General features: G+C 34.7%; 1 protein-coding gene across 3 annotated transcripts in view; it reads right to left on the reverse strand.

Moving 5' to 3' along the window:
• Nucleotides 1-13,050, reverse strand: part of DMD (dystrophin) — a gene marked incomplete at both ends in the record, with an annotated part of 2,093,893 nt that overhangs the window by 1,350,796 nt on the left and 730,047 nt on the right. For all 3 annotated transcript variants that reach the window (XM_079728248.1, XM_079728247.1, XM_079728246.1), the window contains 2 exons: nucleotides 3,683-3,863; nucleotides 9,609-9,850. In XM_079728248.1, the coding sequence (XP_079584374.1) occupies nucleotides 3,683-3,863; nucleotides 9,609-9,850 (423 nt within the window). The remainder of the gene's footprint in view (nucleotides 1-3,682; nucleotides 3,864-9,608; nucleotides 9,851-13,050) is intronic.

Below are 13,050 nucleotides of genomic sequence, written 5' to 3' on the forward strand. Positions count from 1 at the left end.
CAGTCAGCATCCACCTATGGAATAGATCAAAGGAGGGAGGGAGGAAAGGAGATAGACAGACAGACTGACAGAAATAAAATGCCATACATTCAAAGAATCCATTGTTTTTCAGCACAGGCCAGCATAAAACAAAAACCTCTCAAATCCAGAAAGAAGATGACCACTGAAACATTCTAAATTATTAAATAATAAATTTGATTGATCTTTCTTCTATTAACCAATACAATTCTAGCTAGATCTTAAGAAATAATCACAACTTAATACATTATTTTTCTTTGTGTCAAACAAAATGTCAACAAAGTACACATTAATTTGCATTATTCAATGAATAACTTACATTATGTAAAGTCTCAGGTTCTCTTCAAAACCTTGATAAAGTATTGAAGAATCCAGACCACCATTGCATGTGGGCACTATTTACCATATTGTATAGATGGAACATCTTATTCTGTATTCTGATTCGGGATGTTTGGGCACATTTTTTTCCTTGAAATCTGGATCCTAAGTAAACTCTCTGGGTGTTTCACAGGTGGATTGCTTTGGGGAGGAGCTAGAACTGAAACAGGACCTAGCAAGTCCATAGTTTCTGAACTAGCTATCTCACTACCCATGTGTGGGTTCATCAATCAGGAAATACATCTGAAGAGCTGTGGGAATAGTTACCCAACGGGCTCTAATCTCACCCTCAAGTCCACTTCATTTCTAAGGGAGGCCCTGATTGTCTTCTCCCTTCTTTAGCTTCCTTCTGGTCTCTCAGTTTAATGAGAAGGGAAATATTTCAGTTTCTGAACTGTTGATCTTTTTCTGTATAACTGCTTCGGATCAGTATTTGGATGCAAGACGTAAAGTTCTCCCGTTGAGAGCTAAACCAAACTAACACTCTATTCTGAGAAGACAGAATGACTTGTGAAAAAATCAAATGCCTTTGTTAGTATCTCACAGGTAAGTTATTTAGCTCAAGCAAAACCCACACAAGGGAAGATCCTTCCTAGTCTCTCCACGTGTACTTTTGCTTCCTTTCAATCTATCCTCACCGCTCAGTTTCTGAAAATGAAAAACTGATTTATGATGTTATATCACAGCATAAAACCCATCAGTATTGTTTCATTTTTCTCATGTTAGTGTCTAGAACCCTCACCGTGGCTCATAAAAGGCCCTTCTAGACTGTTTGCCTCTCTAAGCTCACCTTGCATCATTCTCTCCTCTCTGTGCTCCAGGGACACAGGACTTCTCAGATTCTTAGCTAGCCAGCACCTACTACCCTTAGTCTCACTAATTCCTGTTCATCTTTCAGCTTCTGTGTCCTCTCTGAGGACTAAGAAAGATAATTTATAAGATTGTTGTTTGTAGACTAAAAATTACTATGAATATAGAATACATTTAACTTTTAATATTATTTTCTCATATCATCTTTGCCAAATACCAACCACCAATTCCTCACACCAGTTTTCACCATTTAAAGTACACTTAAGATTTCAAGTTTTTGTTTCATTGTGAGAACACTAGTAAAGAAGAAAAGGAAAGAGGGAATGAAAGCAAGATGGATTCGCAAGATGGTAGCTCTTATCTGCTGAATACTTAATATGTTCAAAGCACCATGTAGTAATACAAGAAATGAGATTTACTCCCTGGTGTAAGTTTGGGGGATAACATACACATGGAAAATTCCTCGAAAATAATTATTAATTAACAAACTGAACTGCAATATGACTTGATGTGGTGAACTTTTATTCACCATTTTTATATATGTACATAATACATATACATAAATTATATATAAATATATATTACATAAAATTATATATAATTTATACATATAATACATAATATATGCAATGTATAAATTATATATACATAATTTATATATAATATTTAATACACATAATGCATGTAAATTATATATACAAATATAAATTGCATAATTTATCATTCATATATATAATCCATATTTAATTAATGATTATTAATGAATCAAAACAAGTTTTCCAAAAGAGTGAATCAAAGTGTTAGAGATATTTTGGTTAATACAGTGGAAAGGAGTACATTTATTTAGACATAAATGAAATGAAAATATTTGGCACTTTTATAAACAATCATCATATATATGCAAGATAAAGAGAAGACATGCTAATATAAATGGGTATACTGACAGCTGTATGAACAGAGGTTATATATTATTATATATTTATATTATGGTGTCATAATCAAATCTGTTATCATCACACATCAACATTCTGAACACCTTTAAAAGAAACAGAAAAAAATGTTAAACCTTAATATAGTGAATAAGTATATGTAAATTAAAATTTTTTAAGTGAATAAGCTCCTTTGCCAACCAGTTACAGTATAACCATTAACATGTACTTGACTTTAAGGGAGGTTTATGGATTTTATGATAAGAAAAATGCATTATTCTTAAATAGGTCAACGTTTGAAAATTTAGGACATTTACAATCTTTTCCCCAATTGATTTTACAGAGGCCCAGCAACAAGTACACTGAAATCCACTAGAGGGAGCTGACGTTACTGTAAAGTTGTATTACCTGATTCCCTATCAGGAAAATAAACCTCTCAGTAAAAATGACTCAGAAGTAAAAGAAAGGAAAAAAAATGCATTTATCTTTCATTACATGACCTCACCAGGAAATAAAAAGGAAAAAAAAAATAGGAAAGTGAGGAAAGCCCGTGTATTACACTATGCTGATTCTAGCAATGTTATTATGTGGTAAATGTTTTGCACATTTACAAAGGAAAGCAGTTAAAAATGTGTGTTCCAACAAATTAAAATTTCAGTAGAAAACAAATATATGTTCTTGTGCTTCTCATGACAACTTTGAGGATGACTTTTTAAAAAATATTTTTATCTTAATGCCTTAAAAATCTAGTTTTACTCTATAATCCTTTGTGTGTACATATATATATATATGTATATATGTGTATGGTGAACCGAAGACCCATTCGCTAATCCTTAAAAATGTTCATAAACCTGCCTGTCAAAGGAATTTTCGTCTGATGAGTAGGGATATTTGGACTGTGTATTAATATCATAAGAGCAAATTGGTGAGAGACAAAATTGACATTCTGAAAAATGTGCTCATCATATGGTAGGCATTTGCATAATTGCCCCACTCATATGTTGTATTTTACCAGTAAATGAGAAAAAGAAGATATTGTATAGTTATAGTGATCCAAGAGTAAAATGCAGCCCAAAGAATAATTTGTCCTTGGCTGAGTTTCAGTTGTCACATGTATGCTAAGCTATAATAATCTTCATATAAACTGATAGAAGTATTAGCAAGATGCCTCGCTAGATATCCTTGCACATGAAGCAAACTGGATTTGATGAAAACCTACTAACAGGGCTTCAACTGCTCTTTTATTTCCTTCAATGTTCCAAACATTTGACTGTAAAATTTGCAACCCGCCAAGGAGAAGTTACGCCTATATACAACATATACTTTATTTGTTCTTCACAGTCATGGCATTATTATGGAGGGAGCAAGAAATGGAAATCTAACAGATTTGTTTTCTGAAAACCACATTCCATTAGTTGTTACTACAGGTTGTAGAGAGTATGGTTTCTTTGATGGAAATCATTCTTTCATGTTAGTACTTTCTCTTTTCATGATAAATAACTAATTTGGAAAACATCAAGTTAGTCATTTTAAGTATTTTTACTTACTTGTCTGTAGCTCTTTCTCTCTGGCCTGCATATCAGCAAAGACTTGGTTAAAATGATTTGTAAAGGCCACAAAGTCTGCATCCAGGAACATTGGCCCTTGTCCTTTCTCTTTCAGGGTTATGCTTTGAATTTTTAATCGCTCAATTTGAGGCTGAAGAACTGACAGCTGGTTGACTTCATCCTGTACCATAATTTAGAGTATTAAAATAAATAACGTTTTTACTTTGCATACATTACATTTTTGCAAAGAAAAGTATTAAAAGGCAGTGATGCTAACTTAGCTTAATGCCCTTATCAAAATATTGGTAAGAAACATCCATGATGGTTGAAGCAAGCCTCCAGCACAGGTGATCAATTTAAGAATACCTTGACTCTTCATTCAATAGATATCATCATATACAATGATTTTTAAATTTCAAAATGACATCATTTAGAACATTAATGGGCATAAATACATACAGCTGAAAAGTACTATGAATGACCTTATATCTTTTTCATAAATCAAACATGGATGTTTCTCTACACCGCTCATGTCAAAATTGTGCACCTTTACTTCAAATTCTAAGCTCATTCAATGAACAATTTTCTTTAAATTCATTTGTGTAGAATATAAATTATATATATAGCTACATATGTCTGCGTATATACATACTACATTAAATTACAAATATGTTTATATATTAATTTTATAGATTACATATACATGTAATCTATGTAATATTTATGTATATACACTCACATATTTGTGTCTATAATTATCTAAGTTTTGTACAGTCTTATCACTTCTCCTGACTGAACAGGCAATTACCATCATTTTAATTAGGGAGACTGTTTGCTCTGCTTTACTCTTGTTGTCCTAGCATAATTGTTAACAGCACCCCCTTTCACTCTCAACACTACTCTAATTTAGTTGATGAAAATCACAAGGACACTCTGCCGTACTGTCCAATGTAGTAGTCTCTCATCACATGTGGCTATTGAGCACCTAAAAAGTGCTTAGTCCAAATCTAGATGTGCTGTCATTGGAAAACATACACTGAATTTTGAAGACTTAGTATGAAAATACAAACTCGTAGTTTTAAATAATGATTAAATCTTGAAATGATGATATTTTTGATATATCAGGTTAAATAAAATACATTATTGAAATTCATTTATTTACCTCTTTTTCCTATTTAAATGTCATTTCTAGAACATTTAAAATTACACATGACTTGAATTTGTGGCCTGCATTCAATTTCTTTGGAACAGTGCTGTTCTTGGTGTAAATGTTTTCATACTCTTTTGTTTACAGTGAAGTTGCAATTCATATGTTTCTGATAAATACATAATTTGAACTCAAACAGAAATTTCAAAATGCTCTTTTTTAAAGTATTATTTCCGTGGTTGTTCACTTAAAAGTCATAACTATGCTACCTCTAGAAAAAAGTACTTCAGGATCATTTATCGTTCAAAATGTAAAAAGCAGGAGAATTAAAATGTAAAAATTGGATCACAAGACAATTAGAAGGAAAGGAAAATTGATAGAATTATAATAATTATGAACTAAATATAAATCTGAGGGCTTCCCTGGTGGCGCAGTGGTTGAGAGTCCGCCTGCCGATGCAGGGGACACGGGTTCGTGCCCCGGTCTGGGAAGATCCCACATGCCGCGGAGCGGCTGGGCCCGTGAGCCATGGCCGCTGAGCCTGCGCGTCCGGAGCCTGTGCTCTGCAACGGGAGAGGCCACAACAGTGAGAGGCCCGCGTACCGAAAAAAAAAAAAAAATCTGAGCTTCCTGGAAATTAAAGTAAAAAGTAAAAAAAAAAAACTGTTATTTTTGGATCCATGCATACTCTTTTAGAGAGAGTAACTTTTGTCTTGGGACTGAATGAGATAAATTTATCACATGGATCCTTTCATAGTAGCAATACTACCTACTGGACAATCTATTTTTAGAAGATATAAAGATAACTTTCAGAGGAATTTTGGTATGTGATTATAACAGTATGAGTTGATTCAGGTAGGTTAATCTCTAACAATCAAATTCTTTTGGTAGGTGAAAATTAAAGACATTTAGATAAATAAGGAGGTGACCCCATCTCTCCCATTCAAATATAAAGCCTCTCTATCAAGTGCTAGAAGGTAGGAGCATATTCATAGAAGAAGAGTAAGATAAGAGGTAAAGGGTAACACTCTGTGGTTTGGATTATAGAATTACAGACATGCACTTTGTACACCAGACTTGCAAATGGTACCAATGACATCTGCTGTGAAACATTTAAGAACCTGATTTACATTTGGCCAGATGTAGGGCCATCATTCTTCCTTTTTAGGGGGCTATATAATGAGTCTACAGTATAGTAAAGTATGTTCTGCAAAACAAAGGGGACTTTGAAACTAATAAAACATTTGGGCAAATGTTCAGCAGGGACCTTAAAGTTCTAAGAGTAAATCATAGGAAATATCATTTTGACCTCAAATATTTAACATTTAAAAGATGTTAACAATTACTCATTATTTCCATAAAAGGGCCTTAGTGTGGTTGGTCCTCCAGAGTAAGGCATGTTCTCTCAGTCTATTTATCCTTTAAAATTATATGTTTATCTACTAGAAAAACTTGTATTTTTTTCCTCAGGAAAGGGTCCATGGATTTCTTCCAATTGCTAAAGGGCTCCCTAATCCCCAACATATTAAGAACCAGTTCTGGCAAACATTAGATTTTGAGCTAAATCTGCATCCTAATTTTAGAAACATCTCCAAATAACAGAATGCACTGACAAATAGGATAGAGTAATTTATCAACCTATTACTAATCACAACCAAGTAATCACAATTTCAACTGTTGTGTGAATGACATGGGGCTTATCCTGCTAAGTATTTTGCCTAAGGTGATTCGTCAAACTAACAGAAACCAATGGGGCAGAGAGAAACAGTAAGGAGTGATGAAGAGGTATAGACTTCCATCATCAGAATTTGGAACTTTGTGGTTGAATGCAGAAAAAAGAAATGACTTCACTTAGGATGACTTCTCTAACCTCGAGAGAATATTTAAGATATGTAACCTCCAGTGATCTCCATTCACTCCTCAGATAAAGACTAAGGTCCTAGCATGCCCTTAGAGTCCTTGCTTTGTCTCCTATATGCTTGTCTTTTTGCCTCCATCTTTCATCTTACGCCCCCACCCTTCTATGCCCAGCATTCACATTGGCCTTATTTCAGTTATTTGGTCATTATTGCTCCCTCCCACCATGTTCCTTCTGCCTGAAGCCTCCTTCCCTGCTGTTCTCTTAATTTCAACTCAAATGTACCTGCCTCAAGGAAGCTGCCCTTGGTGGCTCTGTCAAGGTCAGGTTTTCCCTGTTAGACACTCTCCCAGAACTCTGTACCTCTGTTTAAAGCATTTGTCCCGGTGGTAATTTAACATCTGTTTATTTAATCATTTACTTAATCTCTCTCTCACCTACTCTAGGTACATGCTATGAGGGCAAGGTCAATGAATGCTCGCTCTAATATTCCCTAAACTTAAGTGTGTCTGCCACCCCAGTGGGTCCTGAAGGTAGAAGCATCACCCTAGCAGGACTGGAAGGCAGGGCATCAAGCCAAAGAAGATTATTCTCAAACCTTAAATCCAGTGGAATTTGCCTTGCTAAATTTTGGACTTGATTAGGATCCCTTCTTTCTTCCCTATTTTTTCTCCTTTTGGAATGTGAATGCCTATCCTATGCCTGTCCCACCATCATATATTGGAAGCACATAAGTCATCTGGTTTCACTGGTTCATAGCAGGAAAGAAGTTCTATCTCAGGATGAATGATATCTCGAGTCTCATCCATATATGATTTAAATTATGAAGAGACTTTGGACTTTAGGCTTTAGGGTTGATGCTAGAATGAGTTATGACTTTTGGACTTTGGGGGCTCGTGGCATGTAACAAGGACATACATGGAGGGCAGGGTGAGAATCTGTGTACCAAATCATGTCCCCCAAAATTTATGTGTTGGAGCTCTAACCCACAATGTGACTATATTTGGTGATAGGGCTTTTAGAAAGTAATTAAGGTTAAATCAGTTCTTAAGTGCAGGGTCTTTATCTGATAGTACTGGTGGCCTTACAAGAAGAAGAGAAAGATTTTTTTTCCCCTCCATGCACATGTGCCAAGGAAAGGCCAGGTGAGGACGTGGTGAGAAGGCAGCTGTCTACAAGACAGAAAGAGAGTTTTCACCAGAAGTTGAACCCTGCCAGACCTTCATCTTGGACTTTCAGCCTCCAGAACTGTGAGAAAATAAATTTCTTTTGTTTAAGCCACTCAGTCTATGGTATTTGTTATGGCAGCCCAAACCAGCTAATACACTTAGTATCATTCTTGGCCACATTAGAGACACTGAATATGTATTTTGTGGATGAATGCATTTTGTAGATGTTATTAATATCTATATCTGAATCTCAAGAAACAGGTTAAGGTACTATCAACACATTTTTTATCACAAGAAATAATACAGATGGAGTGTTCCTCTAATTCACAGGGAAAAAAGTCATGGATTCTATTCTTTAATAGCAAAATGTATCTAGAATTACAGGGAACAGAAATTACCTATACTTGCATATTTGCCTAATAAACTAAATGCCTTGCTGTACGATATTCTTTATCCAAAAATATATTTCCTGAGTTTATTTACTTCCTAGTAAAGCTGTAGGTCCAATATTTGAAGAAGAATCATCAAATCCTTCAACTGATTTTCCCTTCAAAATAGCTTTGAATTTCCCCTCACTTTCTGGATTCAATACCACCTCCAAACCAACCCTGTTGCCTCTCCATCTCCAGTCTTCCATTATTTAAACCACTGTTTTCAAAGTATGCAGATTAACCCCCATTCATTGCTTTTAAAATTAAGCCCACTCATCTCAGTTTACCATTAAGGTTCATTCTGGAAACGTTTTCATCTATCCTCTAATCAATTTCCCACATCCCATGAAAAGTGTAACTATGCATAGTAACATTTTGTAGTAACTATGCAAAAAGTTCAAGTTGTTTATATTGATATATCTTGTTTATTTACACGTGCAGAATACTCATTTAGTGTCTTTCTCAGGCCCTTTTGTGTGTGCTGTGTCTTGTTTGCCCCTCCAGATATACTGCCCACCCTTCTCCTGTGACCCAGGAGAATGACATTTATAGATTAAAGCTCCTTGTCGTCTGCCTTCTGATTAAGTTTAGTTGATGGGGACCACTGTTCAGATTCTGGAGGCAGGGAGGAGAGCAAAGTAGGGTGTTTATTTTTCTGGCCCCATTCCTGTGTTGGTACTTGGACTGGCTCTTAAAGCTGCCTTTACAATGAGCATCTGACTCTCCTTCTGGGTTTCTGTAACTTCTCGCTCCCTGATCCTTTTTATCTTAAGTATAGTAACAGCACTGATGCTGGGTTACTGTACTATCCTTTGAGGTTCCTCTACACTGCAAGTACATATAAAAAATATTGTTGTAAAGGAACCTTCCTTGAAGTATCCTAACTTAATGGACTGTCAGTTTTAAAGATTTTCCTCATATATCCAATTATACTGTATATCAGCTGCTTCTGTTTGTGTGGATTCCACATTTTGAACATATGACTGTGTTTTGCTCTTCTTACCTGAGCTGCCATAAGAATTGGACAGCGCCAAATTACTGTCCATTTTCCATAGGATACGTGTGGTTCCTATACTCCAACACTGCCTCACCATTTTGCAAACTGACAAAATCAATTAACTATGTGTAACTAAGTTTTTGGGGATTCGGGCATCCATATGTTACCTATTTAAACTCATTTTCTTCGCTTATATTTTGATCTTTACTGTGTTTAATTAAACCCTTAAGAAGGAAATTTTATCATTAAATAATTTGCTATTCTTCTGGAAATTTCCAAGAAACTTCTATTGATCATGCTCCAAATAGGAGGGAAGAGTCTTACCTTACAATTTTTTAACTGGCTTTTAATTGCTGTTGGCTCTGATGTGGTAGTGGGTTGGGTTTTCAACCAGTTTTCTGCAGTAGTTGTCATCTGCTCCAATTGTTGTAGCTGATTATAGAAAGTGATGATGTTGTTCTGATACTCCAGCCAGTTAAGTCTCTCACTTAGCAACTGGCAGAACTCGATCCACCGGCTGTTCAGTTGTTCTGAGGCTTGTTTGATACTGTCAGCATTAACACCCTCTAGAAAGACATATTTTATAAATATATCCACTGAAGCCACAGACTGAAAGACATTATCTGAAAACCAACATTGACTCAAGTTCCAAACTATTCATCATCTGAATAATTTCAAACAAATCATTTATTTACTGATAAAGAAGTTAAAATACCAAGATTTCTGATTATGGACTGCAAATTACTAGAATTGCATCTTATCAAAGAATATGAATGTAGCAAAGTACTAAATAAGGATACATAAGATGTAGAAGAGTAGAAAATTTAAATTTTAAAAAAATGGTCAAAGCTCTGATGGTGGGGATGGAAGATTACAGACAAATAAGTTTTTGGATATTTCCAAATAAATGTTAAAGGTCATGTATATTAATAAACTATACTTCTAAAAAGTAACGTACATTTTTGTTTTTTAAAACACCTTTGAATTAGTTGAAATGTTATTATTTGGATTTTTTAAAAAAGGAAAAAAGTGAGTATATATAAAAAATCAATAATTCTCTGTTTATGCTACAGAAAGCCAGAAATAAGTGGACTGCCCATAAATCCAAACAAAGTAAACAAGCACTAGGAAAAATAATCTTTCTAATTAGAAAAAAGGTTTTCAAATTATTTACATATCATTTACAAATGTGGAAGTTGATCTGAAAGTTTTAAAATCATCTATAGAAATATTAAAGCAGAAAAAGTCTATCGAGGGCAAAATGGAAACATAAGCATATCATTATCAACTTAAGCCTTCTGGAAAATCTAGTACATTTTAGGGAATATGCTATGTCTTTTAACATATACCATCTTATTTAAATTTTGTCAAAATGTGATATATGACTAATGCCAATCCAATGCAAGTACAGCAATATCACATTAACTCTCTAAAGTTCATAATATGTAATGTTCTTACACACACACACACACACACACAATTTGTTTACATAGTAACTTCTTTAATAAATTACACTATATAAAGATATATATTAAATATGATATGCATGTTAAAACATAGCTATGATAGCACTAATTTTATAATATTTCTGGAACACTGAATATTCAAATGTTTCCTATTCCTACATATACTCGCAGATCTCAAAAGGGATCATAAGTTCACTGTAAGATTCTTCCTCTAGGTTAAAGTATTTTAGGGGTAAAATGATTTAGTGAAGACCAAGTTGTCTAGGAGAATCTTCTTTTATGAATGTCCATTTTACACAACTTTCTGGTAATGTGATTTAGTTAACTGACAAGTAAGTTATTACGTTATTAAAAAGTGAAGACCATCTCCAGCAAATGTGAGGCCTGTGGTTCTGCTAACTCATACATGCCTCCCACTTCACTCTTTTTAAAGAATAAAAGACATGGATTTGAAGTCAACAACCATATTATTTTATTCTCCTTTACTTTCCTCTGCTCAGACACCTAATTTTCATTTTCTTGTAATTATGTCATGCTGCCAAACCACGTCTCTCAATCCATTTGAAACACAACTCTAACTTCGCTCATTTCAGAGTTTGACACTAGCCAGGATGACACTGGAGAAAACAAACTTCGCAAATATCGTTGGCAACGATCTTTTCCTCCTTCTTTGCCTGATATATTTTTGAAAAAAATTAATTGAAGGGCTTCCCTGGTGGCGCAGTGGTTGAGAGTCCACCTGCCAATGCAGGGGATACGGGTTCGTGCCCCCGTCCGGGAAGATCCCACATGCCACGGAGCGGCTGGGCCCATGACCCATGGCCGCTGAGCCTGCGCGTCCGGAGCCTGTGCTCTGCAACGGGAGAGGTCACAACAGAGAGAGGCTCCGCGTACCACAAAAAAAAAAAAAAAAAATTAATTGAAAAACTAAAGAGTAAAAAGATAATATATGTATATTTCTATATATACAGCTATATAAGGCAGCCCGTGGTTTGCAGGAGCTAAATATTCCTCTAATACCCTCCCTAACAGCTAAGGAAGTGACTGGTTTTATTGAGACATCTGGATGTGTTGTGGGATATTCTGTTTGGGATAATTTGGTTTTGAGCAGTGACCAAGAATTATACTAAAATATGTTCTGAGGGATGCCACTAAGAAACTATAGTTGTAAAATGATCATGTTTGTTACAAAATATAAGGGAAGAATCCAAATCTCCGGTCATATAGGCATTCAGTTTGAGAAAAAATACTACAATAAAATGCTGATATTATTGCTGGAAAATGAAAGGGAACAATTTAAAAGTACACAGGGTAGAAACTGTAAATTATGTTAGAAAATGATTCAAAAATGTGCCATGGATCTAAATGACCAGATGTTTAGGAGAAATATTTTCAGCATATATTAAGTGTGAATAGGCACTTAGAAGAAGGAAGTCAGTCCTTGGTAGTCCAAGTCCATGACAGACAAACAAGAGATGCTAAAGTAAATTAAAAGTACTGATGGAACGATACTGGATTGAATTTATTTAGCATCTGTCCAAATGATAAGGGAATACAGAGAAAATTATCTCACCATCCCTGAGGTCAACCATATGAAAACCCCTTAGCAACTGGAAAACTAAAATCATAAATTAATTTTAATAAGAATAATGCATGCTAATTTAATCAGCAAAATACAAATCAAACTATAATGAAGTATCAATAAGTTCTACGGTACCTATTAAAATCCAGAGCTAGAATTTAATGACTCCTTGATCATCACCCAAAACTATCAGTTCAATATGTCGTGCCCAAAAAATGTCTAGATGCTAAACATTGCTGCAAAAGGAATTAATATAAATGAGAAAAGTGAATTTAGTACAAATCCACTATGAAATCTATATACTCTCCACTTAAGAGCATATTGATTTTTATAACCAAATAAAGGGAATTAAAATATAATAATAGGTAAAAGAAGGATCTCCTTATTAGGATAAATGGTAAAAGCAGGCAAAAGGGTATAAAAGTTCACAGCAAAAGCTCTGGTATTAGGCAGACCTGAGTTCAAATTTGGTCCCTGCCCCCCACCACTGCTTTACTAAATGAGTTAACTGGGTTCAGTTAGGTAATCACACTGGGCCTCATTTTTCTCATCCATGGATTGAGAATTGACACGTACACACTGCTATATTTAAAATAGATAACCAACAAGGACCTACTGTATAGCACAGGGAACTCTGCTCAATATTCTGTAATAACCTAAATGGGAAAAGAATTTGAAAAAGAGTAGATACATGTATATGTATAACTGAATCACTTTG

Source organism: Hyperoodon ampullatus, assembly GCF_949752795.1.
Source record: "Hyperoodon ampullatus genome assembly, chromosome: X".
Lineage (NCBI taxonomy): Eukaryota > Metazoa > Chordata > Mammalia > Artiodactyla > Ziphiidae > Hyperoodon > Hyperoodon ampullatus.